General features: G+C 39.9%; 1 protein-coding gene across 1 annotated transcript; it reads right to left on the bottom strand.

Annotated features, from left to right (window-relative positions):
* Positions 1–951: 951 nt before the first annotated feature.
* On the bottom strand, positions 952–19,789 carry LONRF1 (LON peptidase N-terminal domain and ring finger 1). The gene is made up of 12 exons (XM_041462828.1): positions 19,104–19,789; positions 12,673–12,791; positions 10,815–10,937; positions 10,063–10,209; positions 9,320–9,557; positions 9,135–9,225; positions 8,183–8,297; positions 7,529–7,650; positions 5,737–5,895; positions 5,473–5,635; positions 4,971–5,120; positions 952–2,334 (listed from the first exon to the last, which is right to left on the bottom strand). Exons 1-12 carry the CDS (start codon positions 19,699–19,701, stop codon positions 2,176–2,178), a joined length of 2,184 nt encoding a protein of 727 aa, XP_041318762.1. The 5' UTR covers positions 19,702–19,789; the 3' UTR covers positions 952–2,175.

Below are 19,789 nucleotides of genomic sequence, written 5' to 3' on the forward strand. Positions count from 1 at the left end.
TTACTGAAGGGGCTTTGCAAACATTGAGTTTGTTGTTCTGCCCCACTAACTGCACAAAATGACACAATGTTATACACAAAATATCCACTTAGAAGTTCTATTTGAGAAACCTCTTAAAAATCTTTCATCTCCAATCTCAGTTTTCTATCAATCCCAAAGGCATCTATAATAATCACATCTGTGGAATGGTTACTGAAGAGTGCTACTTTAATGCAGCATTTGTTAAACACAGGAAATTTGCTTTTTATATTGTTGCTGTTTTTCTTCAGTAAGTTTTTGCCTTACATAGTTTATACAATTCCAGAATAAACTTTATGCACAGGGCAGTGCAACACAATTGACACTTGAATTTTTACTGTATTAAGAAGTCATGGGAGCTTATAAAGACGTTTAAAAGCCACATCTTTCAGCAGACTAGGGAATACTCAATTTCAAACTCCAGCTCTTGGCAAGAATGAAAAAAAAAATTACCATTAGTTTATTTGGGTATTTCAAGCCTTGCTACAGGGACTTTTCACTGCCAAGGAAAAAAACAAAATCCTGCCACCTGCATTCTTAAGAAGATCATGTTGACACAAAGATTACATTTCCAAGGGTATAGCATACAGAAATGGAAAAAACAGAGGATTTCTTTTTTTTTTTATTATGCAAATAAAGCTTTCCAAATATTCACCCACGACTTTAGTCATAGCCTAAAGGGGAAATTTATCCTAGATAGAAAATGATATTGGAAGGTGACCCTGTAACATCTCCAGCCTTGAACTCCAGAAGAGAACAAGGGTAGAGTATCTGACTAGCAAATCGGTGAAATACCTCACTGCTTTGCAAGGACAGTTTCCTACAACTTTTAAGTTTTGCAAAATGCAAACTTCATACCTGATTTAAATAAAGTAGAAATAAAAGCAGGACGCAAGGAAAAATTTGTCTGACCAATAATCAGTCTGAGACAGGTTATGAACATACCAGTTTATGTCATGAAGTGCTCACAACCCTAACATAGGTTAAACAGCAGCTTCTGGATTTACTTAAGATCCCAGAATAGAAGCATATGGAAAAGGAAAGTGATTTTAAGTTTCTGACAAAGTTAAAAATATTACAAATTTTTAGCTTTTATTGAAAATTAAATATATTAGCAAAAGCAAGATTTAAGAAATATTTTACAAATGATTTACATACAAGAAAGCCAGTATCAGACATATTCACAAATATGCAAACCTTTAATTACAAAAAGTACCTATTGGCAGCATGATGCTAACCTTGCCACTGCAGTGTGCTCTACTATTTATATGAATAAGGCATAGAACTCACATTTGCACCAACTTAAAAAGTTCAAATAAAACTTTAAGCTTTTGAATCCTGGATGCACAATCCCCGATAGACACACGCACGCGCACACTTAACATTTCATCTTCTAAGCTCTACAAACTAAGTGTGTGCTCTGGAAGAACAGCCTGAAAAGCCCAGTAGAAATGTAACTGGTACTAGCATTTAGATTTCAGTTTCCTCTTTAAAATATACAGGCCTAGGTATGTAAACCATATTCACAGTTTTAAGTATTTTTAGACAGAAGTACCTTTTTTTTCTGCATTTGTTCCTTACAAGTTGGCTCTCAGTTCAGAATACAGTTCATGTCACCTGTTTTGTGATGCATACATTTACAAGGTAACTTAAAAAAATCTGTGCCATATTCATGGTCAAGTTAGTTAAACAAGAGTAATATCCAACTGTGACATTCAATACTATATTTCAAATATTTGTGCAAACAGCAAAAAAAGAGTTGTTTGAGGCAAACATTTGCAAAACTTTTATTACCTCCTCAATGTTGTAAACTTGGACTGTCAGCCTTAAGTCCTGCACTTCCACAGCTTAGAAAAGTCAATTCCTAAAACAATCAAGTCTCAAAAAGGTTATTTTCTACATAGTGCAAATTTTAATGTAGATAATGTGAAAACGTATCTAGCTGGATTGACTTTGTGCAATAGTCAGTGGTCTTCTCTCATAGTTGAAGAAAGTGTGCATCCAATGAACCAGGGGTTCAGGAAGCCAGGAGGGTGGAGAGAAAAAACAGTTCCATTACACTTCTCAAACCAGTGCTAGATGTGCAAAGGCAGCAAAAATTCCAGCTGCTACTACAACCAGAACAGAGTAACTTTTCAGGAAGACCCAGGCGGTTAGTCACTTGGACTGGTCTCTAGAAAAATAGGTGAGTATATGTTGGATTTTTATCAGTCGGTCTTTTAAAGACATCATGGAGAGAACTGAGAGCTGGTATCTGGGGTCTACTGGGAGAACAGCTAGAAGCCACCAACACCAAGCAGGACCATTGGGCATTGCCTGGAAATAAAACATAAGCTGGTTACCAATAACCAATGTCACATAGTTGACTACCATGTATCAAAATACAAAGTCATCAGTGACCAAGACTACTTTAAAGTTTGATACTAACTAGAGAATTCCAGATCTATGAGATCAGAAGAGTGCTGAAAGGATCTCTTCTCTTTAACTGAGAAGTCAAGCAAAGTACATTTAAACTAACCTTTATAAAGCAATTATTTTTAAGACAACATAGGAAGCTCAGATTCCTTGGGAAAAGATGGCTAAGTAGAGGACCAGCTGTTGATGACAAACCTCTAAAACAAACCTCTAAAAAAATTAAATCTAATACTTATCATGCTGTTCTTAAGGCTTGAATATTCTTGAAGCCTAATGTTTTCATTATAATTACCTTTATTTGATGGACTTCTCTGTCACCTCCCAATTCCACTCCCTTTCTCACTACCTTCTAGACAGAGCAGGACTACTTATTTAGTTTCTTCTAAGCAGTTAAAACTCTAACTTTTTCCTGTACTTTAATTACCAACAACAACCATTAGATGTCAGGCCTTGAACTGGACTTAATACTCCTCAGTAGAGGTCCTACTACTGCAGAGAATATTAAGCACCTCAAATGATTTGCGAAATTGTTACTGGTAGTGATACACTCCACGATAACATTTCCTCTCCTGCAGCCATTACCACACGGCTGACACATTTCTGTCCTATTATAAATCTCAGGCACATATGCATAGTATTGCTACCCTGCTAATTTTTCTGGTTTTGCACAAATATTCCTCTTTCCTAGTATGCTGTTTTAAATCTATTTTTATTAAATTGTTCTAGAAATCTCTTCTGACTTCATGCACTGGCCTCTACAGCATCTAGTCCCTCCCCGATAGGTTAATGTGGTGAGACCCCATAGAATAGGGTGGCCAAAGCCCTGTACACTTTAAACCATCTAACAATATTGCAAAACTCCCAAAACCCTGTCATGTGAAATAATTTCTTATCATTACAGTCCTTTAATGATGTCCAAGTTACCTAAACCTAAGGTGTTGGTACAGGACCTCATCACTAACAAAGGAGAAAACCCTTAAAACCTTGAGTACCCGTGCCTCCAAGTGACAAGTACAAAGGAGAAAACCCTTAAAACCTTGAGTACCCGTGCCTCCAAGAGCTTCCACAGATGCCAGAATTGGATGGGTCCTGCTCAGTGTGTGTGACCTGCTCAGTGTGTGTGACCTGCTCGAGACTGCAACCAACAGCACCTCCCTGATGGCCCCACAGCAGACACCGCAGAACAGCAACCAGAACAACCCACTGCACCAGCCAGATAAAAGTCTAAAACCTTTGGAATGACAATTCACCTGTGACTTCACCGGGACCTCAAGAGTCGGACACTTTAAGGACACTACTACCAAAAGGAAATGCTACCTCTGATAGTTTTCAAGTTGGTTTGTCACGTTCAAGTGGAAGTTATAAATAATTAGCCTGCAGCATGACACCCAGTGAAATTGTGCCTTTGAAAACTACTAGACATGATCATAAAAATTTTGATAAGGCACGCCAATAGCTAGAAAGATGAGGTGTGCCAAGTTTAGTGAAGAATTAATTCTCCTTGTACCATGTTTGCTGTCCTTTCTGCAAAGGTCCCCACAGAGGGATAATAAACATGGCTTTTATATTTTAAACACAGAAAGGGGGAACTATGATGGCAAACAGCTGGACTGTGAGCCTCATAGGCTCCTGACTTTAACCTGGTAAGCCTAGAGAGGACACTGAGAGGAAGAGGGATCTGGCTACAGAGAGCAGGTGCCAGACACTCCCTGATGAGAACGTAAGCAGGCAGCTATTGGCCAGTGGCTGGGTAACCAAACCTGAGCCAATCAGGTTCCAACATGGAGAGTTTTGAATAACCTATACAAGAGCTGTGCATGCCATTAACGCTCCCTTTGGCACACCAACTTCCATGTGGTGTTGTCTCTCTGTCTCCCCCAAGCACAACAAGTAAATACAGTTTCATAGTAGTATGTAGCAGATAGGTGAGGGACAAGCTCCCCTAAGATCCCAATTCACATAAAACTCCGCTCTGAAAAGCAAATCTTACGTATTTTTGAATGTTTATTTTCTACAGCCTCCACTCCCTCTGGATCTCACCTTCATTAATTGTTTATAATAACTATCAAGATAGATTGCTGCAGCTAGTTTCTTAAACGCTAGCAGCTGCAGCAGTTTACAGCATTAACCCAGAAAGGAGGAAAGTGTTATTTGTGATTGCCTCTTTGACAAAGGTAACTGCCTGCACGTGGCAGATTCAGTTTCTTTACTTTCACAGGGAGAAAATAGAGAGCTTTTTCACTTTGAATTCTAACAGCTTTACACAAACTAAAAGTTTAAATGGTACTGGAACTTAAAGTTTTCAGTTTACTGGTTTTATTTCCACATCAGCATATCATCCTTTTCTGGAGAAAGTGCTGACCAGTGACAGAATTGCTTTTTATTGCTCCTTGTAAGAAAAACAAGGTCCAAGCCTTATTGTCTTTGTAGCTTGAGGAAAAAGTGTGAGGGTTTTTTTTTTAATACTTAGCAGTTGGTTATAGGGCTTTTATTTTTAGAAATAAGCATCTAATAATGAATATTAAATGATGTCTCACCTGTATATTTTCCTCCCTGTCAGGCATTGGTCCAAAGTGCTGAAGAATTTGAGTGCGAAATTTGTTTCTTAAGTTCTGGAACCAACTGCAGGCCTGATTGTAAACGAAATTATGAAGCTCTCTCAATTTCTTTAGTTCTTCATCAGCAACCTGAAGGAGGAAAGTTATGAAAATATGATTAGTGATAAAGAAACAATGAAGGGGTTTAAGCTAAAATCAAAAAACCCTCAATTTCAACTCTGTTTAGATACATTTCTGGTGTTCTTCGTAACCCTGACTGCTATTGACTGAATGGTAAAGAAGTATTGTGATATTTTTAAAGTTACAGCTTCAAACTATTATTGAAACAAAAATGATGGTTTTCTTATTTCTTTTACAGTAAGAAAAAAAATGAAGCTAGTTTCTAGGGATCTAAAAATCTGAAAGAGAGCTTTCAAGAACAAATCAAGCAAAAATCTTGATCTATTAATACTAGTAAGTATTTAGACATCATTCTGGATACCTTAACATCTTCCAAATATTCAATGTCTGCAGTGCAGTAACCATCTTTCATTCCTCTCCGTAAAACTCTAAATCTCTTTCCGCCAATTGTATCAACAACAGACCGTCCATCAGGCAGAAAATGAACGTTCCTAATTTGCAGCATGCAACCATAATCTGCAAAACTAAAAAGAGACCTTGTCAGTAATGCAATTACACACTTCTAAAAAGACGTTTTTTGTAATTAAAATGGCAAAAGAGATGGAAGCTTAGGACATAAACTTACCCATTCTGAGAATCACTTATGCACATCCCAAATTGTTTCGTTCCAGTTTCCATACTCCTGCGAATCATGAGTCGGTATCTTGGCTCAAATACATGTAGAGGACAAGGCACAGTAGGATATGCCATAGTGCAAACAAACATTGGAACATTCTTGGTCAAACTTTAAGAGAACATAAAAAGAAATGTATGCCTTCAAAATCTGAACATTGAGCTATGGCAAGACAATGAATTGAAGACAATAATACTGAATTTTTTTCAGTATATCTGCTATGTTTAAGGTCATAAAGCACTCTTTTCTAAGTCAAAATATGTTGTAGAAACTTTCATGAATGATAAAATCACACATCAGTAACAGTGGCTGAATACCTATGTAATTGTTTGCATACATACTGGACAGTAAGACTCACTGTTATCTAGGTAGTAAGTACCTAGTCAGTGAATGAAGGGCTCTGTCTTGGGGTGGAGATGTCAGCTACTTTTTAATTTTTGCTTTATTTTGAGCTATAAAAGCAATTCAGCCCTCAGAGACACAGTTTTCCTGGAAGTAAAATACTAGTAACTACATAGTAGCTAGGACACCATTTAGTTTATTTTCAAGGAGTGACTTCAGATCACAAGACGCAACCCAGTGTATAATTTGCACCTTGCAATATGCCTCAGCAGGCATAACTGAAAACCATAGTATTTTTTAATCCTATTTTATCAAGTATGTATAGCTGATAGTAGATACAATCAAGTTATCATGAAAACATTACTGGGTATTTAATTTTAATCCCTTTCAGACTATAAAACGTAATTCTACTGGATGGATTCTGTTAAGTAAGTTGCATGAGCTGTAGTGTTAAACAGTCTACCAACATTCACATCTACAATACATGATGCTCTATGAATTTGAACAACTCTGTGAGATAAACGTGTTTACAAAAAATCCCAACATTTTTTTTTATTACGTCTATCTGTATAAGATAAATGTCTATCATTAATTGCTTTGCAAGAAATTAAAGTCTCTGAGACTCTGCAGTCAATTGAAGACAATTTCATTAACAGCAGCAAAGCTAAAACCAAAGCTCCCTGACAGTGCACGCAGAAAGAGGAATGGGAGGGAAAACATGTTTCATGGAATCATAGAACAGCCTAGGTTGGAAGAAACCTTAAAGATCATCTAGTTCCAACCTCTGCCGTGGGCAGGGACACCTTCCACTAGATCAGGTTACTCAGAGCCTCATCCAACCTGGCCTGACCAACCTAGTGACCTTCTATGATGGAGTTACAAGGGAAGGGCTATAGATGTCATTTTATCTGCAATTCTGTAAAGAGCTCCCCCCTCAGTGTCCTCTCCAAATTGGAGAGAGATGAATTTGATGGCTGGGCTGTTAAATGGATAATAAAGGGTTGGATGGTTGCACCCAGAGGGTAGATGTCCATGGGTCAGAGTCCCAGCGACCAGCAGTGTCCCTCAGGGGTCCATACTGGGACCAGCACTGTCCCTCAGGGGTCCATACTGGGACCAGCACTGTCCCTCAGGGGTCCATACTGGGACCAGCACTGTTTAATGTCTTCACTAATGACACAGACAAAGGAATCCACTGCACCCTCAGCAAATTTGCTGATGACCCCAAGCTGAGTGCTGTGGTTGACAACTGAAGGATGGGATGATATCCAGAGGGACCTGGACAAGCTTCATACTCCTTCCACCCATAATATACCACAATTAATGACTATAAAAATAATAAAACATTTAAAAAAATTATTTCCATACTAATTTCTCATGTTTTTTAAGACAAGAAGCTTACTTGGAGTGTTCTGCAGTTTCTTCAGCATGAATTCTTTTTCTCTCAAATAATTCATCAGACAAGTATTTCATTATTAATTCTTCCAGCAGTTCTGTGATACTGTATTTTCTGCTTGCAAGGTACTGTAAACAATTAAAAAAAATCTTTTCATGTATCTTAACAAAAGGACTGAGAAAATGCAGCTTTTAAAAATAAAAACATCATCTATGAAATGTGACAAAACTAATGAAACTTACACTCTGAAGTTTTTATACTTCATTAATTAAAACCTAATTATACTCTAGTATTTGAAAATTAGATCTGCTGTGTAAGTTCTTAGTGTCTGACAGTTTGAATATCTAACTCAGTTTGTATCTCTATGCTTACCAGAGACAGAATTGATTTCCCAGGATATACAGCAATACCAGTAAGAGAAGTGTACAGAAATCACAGAGAAGTTTAACTGAATAGATACCAAAGTTTACAAATATGTAGGATTGAATTACACCACTGAAGTAAATGGTCACAGAAACATAAAACTTCTAAAACCCTGAGACCCTTTTCCATTCCAGCAGTAACCCATAGCCCAAGCAAATCCAGGTTGTTGGGTTCAAGAGAAACAGCATTTAAAACTATCCAGTATTTGTGTTTGTGAGCTTTACTGAGAAACAATACCTCTTTCAAGCTCTCCTTACAGAGTGGACACTGTGGAGCATGATCTAAACACCGTTCCAAACAACCTTTGCAAAAAGTATGTCCACAAGGGGTTGTTACCGGCTCAAAGAATAGCCTGAAACAAAATTATCAGAAGTTAGATGTCATGGCCAGTGCGTGTTTTTCTAAAAACGTGATTAATCTCTTGAATTTTTAAGACTAGTTATACTATAACAAAGTAAAGAAACAATTAGTCCCAAGTTCTCCTTATTCTACTTTTTCCTCTATAGTGCAGTTTGTTTCCATTTACTGCAACACTCACTGTTTTGTTTTCTGATGAAGCTGGACACATTCCAAAACTCTAGGTAACTAAATATTTAGCCCAACATACAAAGATTTTGGTCTCCCTACACAGAGATTCAGAACGTGATTCTTTGAGAAACTGGGTTGTTTTAACAGCAGTATTACATATTAATAACATAACTATGAATAGTTTCGTATGCACAGCAAGTTTTATGGTATTTATTCTGGAAATCAAGGTTATTCAATAAGAGTTTTCAAATACAACATCAGCTACATTTAAGTAGACTAACATTCTGAAACATCTATGTCTCCCAGACAAATACAGGTTCACAATACAAGGCTATGCTTCTAAACACTAACCTTCCCAAAATAAGTTTTATTGACTGAAGAACCCCTAACATTTAACCACCAAAGATCCTGTCCTTTGATGGTGACCAGTTAACACTGCCAAGTTTAACTAAAAGGGCAGCTTGATTAAAATAGTCCTACAGTATATAGTGTTGTAGTAAGTGACATTTAAATACACATTTAAGCACAGGGATAGTGAAAAGCTGCATATTATTGACTGGTATCAGAACTCATAACAACTTACAAGTACCTCAGTTTGTACATGCAACAGATATGCAGCCAAGCATCTGTAACTAATATTGAAGCAAGGAGAAAAAATTACCTCATACATAGAGAGCACTCAAAATCTGATACATCAATCAAATCCCCTGGGATTGTTCCAAAAGCCATTGTCATGTCCCTTTTTGTACTTTCTAAGGAAAAGCAGAACAAGGTACTTCTTCAAACAAAGGCACAAGGCAGTAAATACTTTAAATTTCACAGTAAGTGCAGTAAGTGACTATTTACCTCCTTGCTTTTTGTGTTTGTTTCTTCCATCTTCACATACTACTGTATCCTGTTCTGAAAAGGAAAGCTTTCTTTTTAACAAAGCACCCTTTCCTTGACCAGAGAGAAGGGGTTCAGAAGACACTCTCTTTAAGCCATCTTCCTTGGCAAGGTCTTTTGTTGAGTTAAGAGCATGGGCAGACTGTGCACGATTTAAGCCTCCACTCACAGGCTCCAGTACATCTGATCCTCCTAAACTCTGTAACAATAAGATGAACCAAACTATATCATAAGAGTAACACAAATCTAAGTATGTGAGACGTGACGGCAAAGATATATAAGCCAAACTGATACTCACAGTTAGTGGGACCTATTAGTTAACTAGAAAAATTTCTAAGTCAACACAGTACTCAAATTTGCTTAGCATTAACAATTCAGAAATATTCACCCACTTCAAACAAAACAAAAATTGTATTTCATCTGCTTAAAAAAATTGAAAAATTGTATTTCTCCTTTTTTTTTTTTGAAGTCCCTATTACCAAACTTCTAATACTGTATTTATTACTCATTCTAGTGAAGTAGAATGCGGAGTTTTAACACTACAAATGAAAATAAATTACTCCCAAACCACGCTTCATTTCCTTCAATTTAGCCAATTACATAAAATCAGTATTTACGCTGGAAAATGTGACAAATCAGGGTATCAGTACATCTGATGTATACACATTAGTCAAAGACAGAAGTTACTGTAGAATTTTTATTACCTGTGGAGGACAAAGCTGTAAATTGCAGTAAGATGCAGTCACTTCAGAACCAAGTATAAAAGGTTTATTTCTAATATGGGGTGAATTCCAAGCAGATTCCTTCAGACTTTCACCTAACTTCTCTGGTGACAAAACATCACATAATATCTAGGAAAAACAGCTCAATGTTAATAATGATGAAAAAGAATCCAGACATACCTTTGTTATAAATTTACATATCAAAAACTAAGAAGGTAATCTACATGAAGTTATTATCATGAACAGATCTTTATTCAAGCAGTAACTATGAAGGCAGAGTTGTAAACAAACAGAAACCTACATACCTACATTGCTAAAAACCAAATTTATCTAGAAATCTTTTCTCCTACAAGTCAAACAGAGTTAGATGTTATCAATTCAGTATTATGCAGCTTTTCAATGTAAATTTTTATTATCACTGAAAAAAAACTGTTGTGCTCTGGGCACAGAGGGTTTCAACTTGGAAAATTTCACTTGTTGCCTGCTTTCCCATTTTCTACATATTCACTTAGTAACTTCAAATGCACATGTACTTTTCAAGATGTATGTAAAAATGTGTACGTTGGGACTAACCCTTCAACATAGTATGATTTAAGAAATATCTTAAAAGGAATCTGCCACCTCAATGTTTTCTGTATGTAGTGAAGATTTTAGATGGCCAAAGACTGTCACAATGGAAGTTTCATAAAGGAGACAAGTCAGAGATGGGAATCCAGTATCATAAATAAAATTACCTTTTCTACTTCTAGCTTGGCTGGAAGAAAGTCCTCGTCAAGGGCTAAGCACTGTAGAAACAGTTGTAAGGCATCTCCTACAAAGCCAGAGTCTTGCAGAACTTTTCCTTTCTGAAAGTAGACCTGAGAAACAGATACCACTAAGACATTTGTAGAGAATAGGGAGAACTGCAGTATTGATCTTACAGGCATTGCAACAGTGTCAAAATTAGAACCTGCCATGACAGAAAGAATGCAGCTTTAACAAATTTGAACAGTGCACAGTGGGTGTGATCCATAACCTTTGTCAAACTCACATCCATTACAGTGTTTGAAAAGAGTCATGGGATAGGCTGGTGTGAGTCTTCTTCCAGTTAACTTGTTTTGTCTTATATAAAGGGTTAAAAACCTCACTAGTGCTGAATTCATATCTCTAAATTTCCCTATTCTGTGAGCCTTTGGAGACGAAGAAGAGGGACAGCAAATGCAAATTATTACATACCCTCATACAACAGCTTACAGGATATTTTTTTGCCCTCTCTTTCATTAAAAGCCTTATGGTTCCAGCCTTCAGAACGGTGAATACAAGTAAAACAATGCACACAACTGTTCACTCCTTACATACATCTCAACCTATATTCTTAAAACAAACAATGCACTCTCAGAATTAATTGCTTCTTTCTTTCAACTATATGTTATGCTTGAACACTGGACACCAGGTAGGAAAAAAAAATCTGTGTACTGTTTTCCTTGAAAGAAAAAAAAAGAGGGAGGAAAGACTGCTGGATTTTGCTGAGCCTACTCAAAAGTAGATGACATTGGAACTGAGAACTTAACTCTTAAAAGTTGCACTGACAGTAATAGAAGAAGTTAGATAAAACCAACAGGTATCAAAAAAAGGTTAAAACAATATCTATTTGCCCATAGGAATTTGGATAATGGGCCAGAAACTAAACTTAAGAAACAAACAAACAAAACAAAAACAAACCAAACAAACAAACCAAACAAACAAAACAAAAAATTACTCTACCAAAGCCCTGAATAAAGTTTCTACGAATGACTGACAGTATGAACAGCAACATCTGTTCAACAAGACTGCCAGATGAGGACACACATCCTCTTTGATGGATTTGGGCAGCTTCCTTTAAGATGAATTCTGAAGAAAGGAAGCTTGCTAGTCCTCTTACAGATAGTTTATTTTCCTACAGAGGTAAGGATTGTTACAGGAATCCATCCATCAAACCAAGCTCACTTAAGTGAAGTGATGCTTCTTTCCAAACATACAGAAAAAAGTAGACAGTACTGTCAACACAGAGCTGAAAAGCAGGAGGCTTTATGAATTTGCAGTAGCCACAGAATTGCTGAACACAGGAGAAACCAAGACAACTGCAGTTATCTCCCCTTGTGTGGCAAGATCTTGCTGCTCCTGCTGAGTTCAGACAGTGCAGCAACATGCACTCTGAAGACCACAGACTCCCCAGCTGCCCGTATTACTTGCAAAGCTCAGTTCCCACTGAGTTTATTTAGGCTTTTTGAAGAAAAACTTTTCAAGCTAAAACAGCAAAGTTTTAGCAAAAACAGTTAACAAAAATTAACAACTAAACAAAACAAGCCCCAAACCCCAGCTGCTACAGGTTACATCACCATGAACTATTCCAACTCTCAGTGTATTTCTCAAACAGCCCTAACCTGCCATACTCATCAGGAGCCTGTCTCATAGGAGTTAACTATTTTAAACATGACTTTTAGCATTTTGCATGTCTTAAGAGACAACATTTAAAGTAGCTGGCTTAGGTTTTTAAATGGATGCAATTATCATTTGGAAGTTATTAATTTTACAAACACAATATTGAAAAATTATGAATTTATACCAACTTACCTCTGGCCAATTTGGCATTTTGGAAATAACAAAATTTAGATCTTCTATGGCTGTTTTATATTCTTGGAGGCCAACATATGACTCAGCTCTGTAAATTCTCAGCATCAAGTCACTGGAATCTGCAGACAGAAATTAGGTAAAAATCTTTTAAAAATCAGAATTTTGTCATTTTAATTAAATTTACTTTCATAGTGATATGTCATAATTACAATTTTTTGTACAATACTTCCAAAATTACTGGAGTACCTTCTCCCTCACTCCCTAGTGTTTGGCTAACAAAAGTGGCAGTGATTCCCAGTTCATGTCTTGTAAGGTAAGGAAGACATTTTGGATCCTGACGTATCTTGCAGCATCAAGAAAATTTATTTTGAAATATTGAACACAGATGCTCACAAAACACTGCTCAGTACTGCTGGGACAACAAAAGTTGAGGACTAAGTAAACTTTACCTTTACAGTATATCCAATTAAAACCACAGAAACCTGCGAATTCACCACACTTGCATTATAAACCTAAGTATTTCAAAGTTTGCTTTCAAATACCCAAGTTTTTCTGCAGACTGCAATTTGTTTTTATAGTGCCCGACCCCTTCTGCCTGCGGCTGGAGATGCCACTTTCACAGTGGCATCCATCTGGGAGGTACCAGAACCAGGCCTTATCACTATGTGATAAAAACAGACAGCCAATTCCAGAAAGCCTTTAGCACCAGCTGGCAGCCCTGTTGTAAGGAGCTGTAGTAGTGCAACTTCTAGAGTGGGGAAAAAAGCAGAATGTGTTAAGTAAGGACAAGTTCCCATGTCCAACATCTAGCATTTTGCACTTTCAGTACAGCAACCTCTAAATGGGAAGGACATCCATCTCCTTGCCACTAAAATTACGGTTTTGTAACACAACTAATTGCAGTTGCTGCTTGGAAAAAATGCCAGAACGCTGTTTTGATCTTGTTTTTTAGAACAGACCTGGTTTTCATTGAATGAGATAAACTAGGCAAAGGCTGGTCTACTGTAAACAATACTAAAATCAAATAGTTTTTTAAGTTTGTTTCAAAAAAGGCTTTCTTGGAGACTATAATTTCAATTTAATATTCTTATTTTATTCTACATGTCCAGTATAACTTCCCATAAATTTCCAACATTAGCCTGCTCTACAGTTAGAAGGCATACTGGCCAACGTTCCCATAGACTGCAACACACTGCTTTGTATTTAGGTTCACAATGCTACATGTAAAAATACCTTATGTAAAAGAAAGGGTTAAGAAAATCAGAGAAGAATTCATTTAGCTGAAACTAGAGTGTCTTCCTCATTTGTCTTTCTTTTGAGTTGATGGTTCCCCCTCAAACATAAATATTGCCAAAGCTGGTTTGCTTCATTTTCTCATTCCACATAATAAAATGGTTGCTTTAACTGAAGTCTGGGAAACTCTCTTTGTCTGAGTAAAACACTAATGCTGCAAGCAGAACAACTCTGAAGCCTGGTTTCCTGTGGCTATGTTTTGTGACTGCTATAGTCTAGCAAGGTGAGAGCCCAGATTAAACTCTTCAGATAGTTTTTGTGCTGTATTTGACTCTTTGGTGTCCAACAGAGCTAGAAGCAAATCAAACTCCTTTGTTCAGAGGCAGCAGTAAGTGCAGGTCTTTGTTCTCTGATAAGCTGCCTATTCGCAGAGAATCAGAGGAAGCTCATCTATTTCAGACTTTCAAATGCAGAACATGACCTGAGGAACTCCAAGCCTTTTTTCCTAGGGGGAAAATTGAGGGCTAGTTCAAAGATTAAAATGTGAGTTCAAGTCTACAGCAGGTGGGCATTTTACCCACTTTTTTTTTTTTTTCCCCAAGAGAAAAGCACGATTCCAACTGAACTAGTACAAAACAAAGTTTAGCTGAGATCCCAACTCTTACTGCTGAACATACAAACAGTCATTCAACGATCAATAAATATGACAAACTGGGTCTGAATATTCAGAAGACCAAAGGTAGATGACTACTAGTAGCATTCCTCAAGGCTTAGTATTGGGGCCAGTCCTTTATGTATCTTCATCCACCACCTAGACAAGAGGATCGAGTGCACCAAAAGTTCACAAATGACACAAGATGGGTGGGAGGGAGTGTTGATCTGGTGGAGGGCAGGAAGCCCCTGCAGGGGGATCTGCACAGACTCAATCAATGGGTCAAGGCTGTTGGTATGAGGTTCAGCAAGGCCAAGTGCCAGGTCCTGCACGTTGGTCACAAAAGCCCCCAGCAGTGCTACAGGCTGGGCTAAAAGTGGCTAAAAAGCTGCTCAGTGGCAAAAGACCTGGGAATGCTGTTTGACAGCAGCCAAATACAAGCCAGTGTGTGCCCAGGTGGCAAAGAAAGCCAAAGACAGACTGTCCTGTACAAGGATTAGTGTGGCCAGCAGGATCAGGACAGTGACTGTCCCCCTGTACTCAGCACTGGTGAGGTCACACCTTCAATCCTGTGCCCAGCTCTGGGCCCATCACTACAAGAAGGACATTGAGGTGCTGGAGCGAGTCCAGGGAAGGGCAATGGAGATGGTAAAGGGTCTGGAGCACAAGCTGATGAAGAAAGGTTGAGTTTAGCTTGGAGAAAAGAAGTCTCGCACAGACTCAATCAATGGGTCAAGGCTGTTGGTATGAGGTTCAGCAAGGCCAAGTGCCAGGTCCTGCACGTTGGTCACAAAAGCCCCCAGCAGTGCTACAGGCTGGGCTAAAAGTGGCTAAAAAGCTGCTCAGTGGCAAAAGACCTGGGAATGCTGTTTGACAGCAGCCAAATACAAGCCAGTGTGTGCCCAGGTGGCAAAGAAAGCCAAAGACAGACTGTCCTGTACAAGGATTAGTGTGGCCAGCAGGATCAGGACAGTGACTGTCCCCCTGTACTCAGCACTGGTGAGGTCACACCTTCAATCCTGTGCCCAGCTCTGGGCCCATCACTACAAGAAGGACATTGAGGTGCTGGAGCGAGTCCAGGGAAGGGCAATGGAGATGGTAAAGGGTCTGGAGCACAAGCTGATGAAGAAAGGTTGAGTTTAGCTTGGAGAAAAGAAGTCTCAGGTGGGACCTTATCACTCTTTACAACTACCTGAAAGGAGGCTGTAGACAGTTATGGGGGGGTTGGCTGTCTCTTCTCCCAGGTAACAAGCAATATAATGAGAGGAAATGGTGTCAAGGGAGATTTAGTAGGGGTACCAGGGAATATTTTTTCACTGAGAGGATTGTAAAGCACGGGAACAGACTGCCCACAGCAGTGGTGGAGACACCATCCCTCGTGGGATTTAAAAGATATATAGATATGGCACTTAGGGACATGGTCTAGTGATAGACTCAGCAGTGCTACACTAGCGACTGGACTTAATAAACTGAGAGCTTTTTTCCAACCTAAACAATTCTCTGTTTTAATCTAAATTTATATATCAAAAATTTAAACCACAATTTAATTTCTAGGCTTTGTTACAATGAAAAAACAATTTTGCAATGTTTCAGCATATATTTTAATGTTTTTCAGCTAAAGAGAGGATGCAAGCTAATTTTGAATCTTTGGCTCAAAGATAGCAGAAACATAACTAGTTCTTGAACTTCCAATTGCAGTGACCAGATATATTGTAAATACAGAAATCACTCACTTCTAGCATCCCAAAGACAAATGATTTTAAGAAAAAAATGCCTATTTTTTTGCCAATAATATGCCAAATTCTTCAACATAAAAGACATGAACATCAAAAACACTACGTAGAAATACTTTAGGACACAGTATTTATTAACACAGTACTACAGGGCCACCCTAACAATCAGAGCTGGACAACCCTTAAGGAAGATTCAAAAGAACTGGGCTTATTTAGCAGAAAGTAACTCCTGAAAGCATTGGGAGAGCACAACAGCTTTTCAGAATCCAAAAGTGGGTTACCTAGAAGACTCTACTGAAGTATGCAGTGAAAAAACAAAAGAGACAATGGTTATAAATGAAAACAATGGCAGTTAAGACTCGAAATAAGGAAAAGATTTTTCACTATAAGAATAATTAACCTTTGAGCAGGTCACCCAGAGAGGCTGTGAAATTGTCAGCCTGTAGGTTTTCATGATCCAGCTGTACAAACCTTAAGCAAATTGCTCTGATCACACTATTTGTTCTGCTTAAACAGGAGACTGATTGCTCAACAGATCTCCTGATGTCCACTCCAGAAGGAACGAGTGAGAGTCAGACCAAGATCAACCCATTAGTGGCGTGTTTCAGGACACTTGATCAAAGGCAAGCTGCACTTGTATTTTAATTCAAGAGATCTCCTTTAACTAAGCTATTTCATTTCAACTCCTGCAAGGAATATACTATGTGAATGTTAACATTCCTTATATTTTTTTAAAGTCACTTTTGAACAATGGCAAATACGACTCTTTCAGATGTTTCAGAAACAGAAGAATGTTATGAAAAGATGCCATTTGAGTAGAGGTTTAGCATCAATGCCTTACTTAGGACATCAGATTTATGTTTATCACAACTTTTTAACTATGTGCATTAAAATGAAACAGATGAAGCAGCAGTAAGGAAATGCTGAAACAGAACATGAATGATTTTAAACATTAACACATTTCCTATGCTACATCTTTTCCATGTCTAAGTGTCCTCAAAATTCACGGTCTGAAGGAAGATGGAAAGTACACCAGCAGCTATTAATTTATCTATTGGCCTGGAATCATCTTCAATTTGTGGTTGTGAATCCACAGTTCTAAATTCACATACGTCTGCACTCTGACTCCCAAAGTTCTTCAGTATCTTTTCCAGAATGCTGATAATTCTCAGGATTGGAGACACAGGAAATAACTGCACAATGGACCTTAAACTGAGCTTCTAGCACTTAATTCTAGCACATATACTGAATTTGAATAATAAAATTTTGAATAAGCATCACAGCTGGTAAGTATACACAAATTTTAAACCCATTTTGAAGGCAAAATGGAAAATGTAGATTCACATAAAGAATAATCAAAATTCTTTCCCCAAAAAAATCTAAATAATATTCCTAAATCCATAAAAGAAAAATTAACAAAAACTGTGTAATTATTTTACTATTTTATTCTTTCAAAGCAGTCTTAAAACATGAAACAGGAGCCCTGCAAACATATGATTGAACATATGACTGGAATAAGTTTTACCCTGAAAACTACTGAGATTTCTTTGTGACCTGTATGAGTCAAAGCTGCACTTCAGGAAGAAGTCTGCATCTTACAGTTTCAAGATTTAAGATCCATCCTCTATCCTGTTTGGAAACACCCTGGCAAATAAAGTAGAATCAATAGCCAAAACTGAACCCCTTAAAATTAGGTTGCCAAAAAGCATATAAAACAGATCTCCGACTTAATCCCACCTACACTGAGAACAGTTTATTCTGGAACTAGACCCAATGTATCTCCCCAGAACAGATTGGAAGGATTAGACTTATGCAAGCTTTTGGTTTTTTTCCTTCACTGCAGACAACTGTATAAACGTAATACACTTCATCTGTAAAAATATTAATTTCTAAATAATTGAACAGGAAAAAAAGCCTGGTATAATTAATAACAGAGCCTCCCATGTCACCAGGTGTTAAAATCCATAGTCATATTAAAACAATGAAGGAATCTCTCACTGGATCCTTCTAGGTGTATCAATCATAAAAAATCTGACTCTCTACAAAGAGTAAACTTTGAAAATTTGAGTGTATCTTAAGAGTCCATGGTACCAGCCAGACACATATATTGCGACGGATACAGGATAGCCCAAAAGTGTGCCTCTACCTCCCCTCTTTGGACCCTCTTCAACACTATATAAAACTCCAACCACACCCACCTATGATGTCACTGCCATTACACAACCTGTCCCCCTCCGTGCCTGTCTGCTTATGCAACTCAGCCCGGCCTGCTGGGAATTGTCTTGGTGACACTTAAGACTGAAAATAGGTCTCTCTCTCAGGAAACAAGGTTAAATACACCAACGGAATTTCTCTTTGCCCGCGCACAGCGATTACCCAACACAAAACGAAGCAGAGCCCACGGACTCCTCTGTAAACAAGTCCAACAGCAGCGTGCGGGGGGAGACACGACGGAGCCCACGCGGGACGCTCCCCCGCACCTCTGGAGCGAGCAGAAGCAGGTGTACCCCACCACCAGGCTGGGCGCCCAACCAAGGGCCGGGCAGCCGCACGTCCCCTCCACTCCGCTCTCCCAATGGAGAGGTTCCTCGAATCCCTTCAAACTCGAGAAAACTTCGGGCGCTCTTCACCGGCCCGTGTGGATCGCTGACGGTCCCGCACTCGGGGAAAAGGGCACATCCACCTACTCCACCACACCCCCAGCCCCCCGAGCCTGCCGCCCCGGGCTACTAGCCCGTCCCGGTCCCGCCGGGACACGGGCGGCAGTGGCGGGCGGCACGGGCGGAGGAAGGGAGCGCTCCCCCCAGCCTTACCTGCTCGCAGAGCCTGGTTGACGGCGCCCAGCGCCTCTCGGAAGCGGCTCTGGGTCAGCAGCTCCTCCAGCCGAGTCCCGGCCCTCGCCCTCTCGCACTCGCCCGGGAACCACTTCTCCGCCAGCCGGTTGAGGACGACGCTGGTGCGCAGCGGGGCCGCGGCCGTGCTGGTGCCCCCCGCCGGCAGCAGCCAGTCCCGGCAGCGGCGGCAGCGGGCCCGCAGCTCCCTGCGGAGGCAGCGGCGGCAATAGGTGTGCCCGCACGGGACGGTCACCGGCTCGCCCAGGAACCTCCCGCAGCCGCAGCAGCGCAGCGGCCCCTCGGCCCCGCGCTCCCGGCCCCGGCCCGGCCCCTGCCGCAGGCGGTAGTTCAGCACCAGGCAGTCCACGAGGGTCCCGAGGCGCTGGGCTCCGCCGAAGGGGCCGAGGCACAGCGACGCCAGAGACGCGCCCACCGCTTCCTTCAGGCGGCTCGCGGGCACCAGCCGCGCCAGCAGCAGCTCCCGCTCTTCGTCGGCTCCCTCGCCAGGGCCCCCGCTGCCGCCCGGCTCCGGCGGCAGCTCCGAGCCCACGGTGGCGGCAGGAGAGGACGCTGCCATCGGCTGCGCGGCTGCGGCGAAGGGGGTGTGGCGCTCCCGCTCCGGACGCCGGGACGGGCTCCGGGCTCGGCGCGGGCGGGGGGCGGGA

This window comes from Pyrgilauda ruficollis, unplaced genomic scaffold (genome assembly GCF_017590135.1).
Source record: "Pyrgilauda ruficollis isolate IOZ18807 unplaced genomic scaffold, ASM1759013v1 scaffold1, whole genome shotgun sequence".
Classification (NCBI taxonomy): domain Eukaryota; kingdom Metazoa; phylum Chordata; class Aves; order Passeriformes; family Passeridae; genus Pyrgilauda; species Pyrgilauda ruficollis.

Coding starts and splice junctions, on each gene's coding strand:
- LONRF1 (XM_041462828.1), bottom strand. CDS start 19,701: ATGGCAGCGTCCTCTCCTGCCGCCACCGTGGGCTCGGAGCTGCCGCCG. Junction 10,938..12,672: donor AAATGCCAAATTGGCCAGAG/GTAAGTTGGTAT, acceptor TCTGTTTCTCAG/GTCTACTTTCAGAAAGGAAA. Junction 9,226..9,319: donor CAAACACAAAAAGCAAGGAG/GTAAATAGTCAC, acceptor GCTTTTCCTTAG/AAAGTACAAAAAGGGACATG.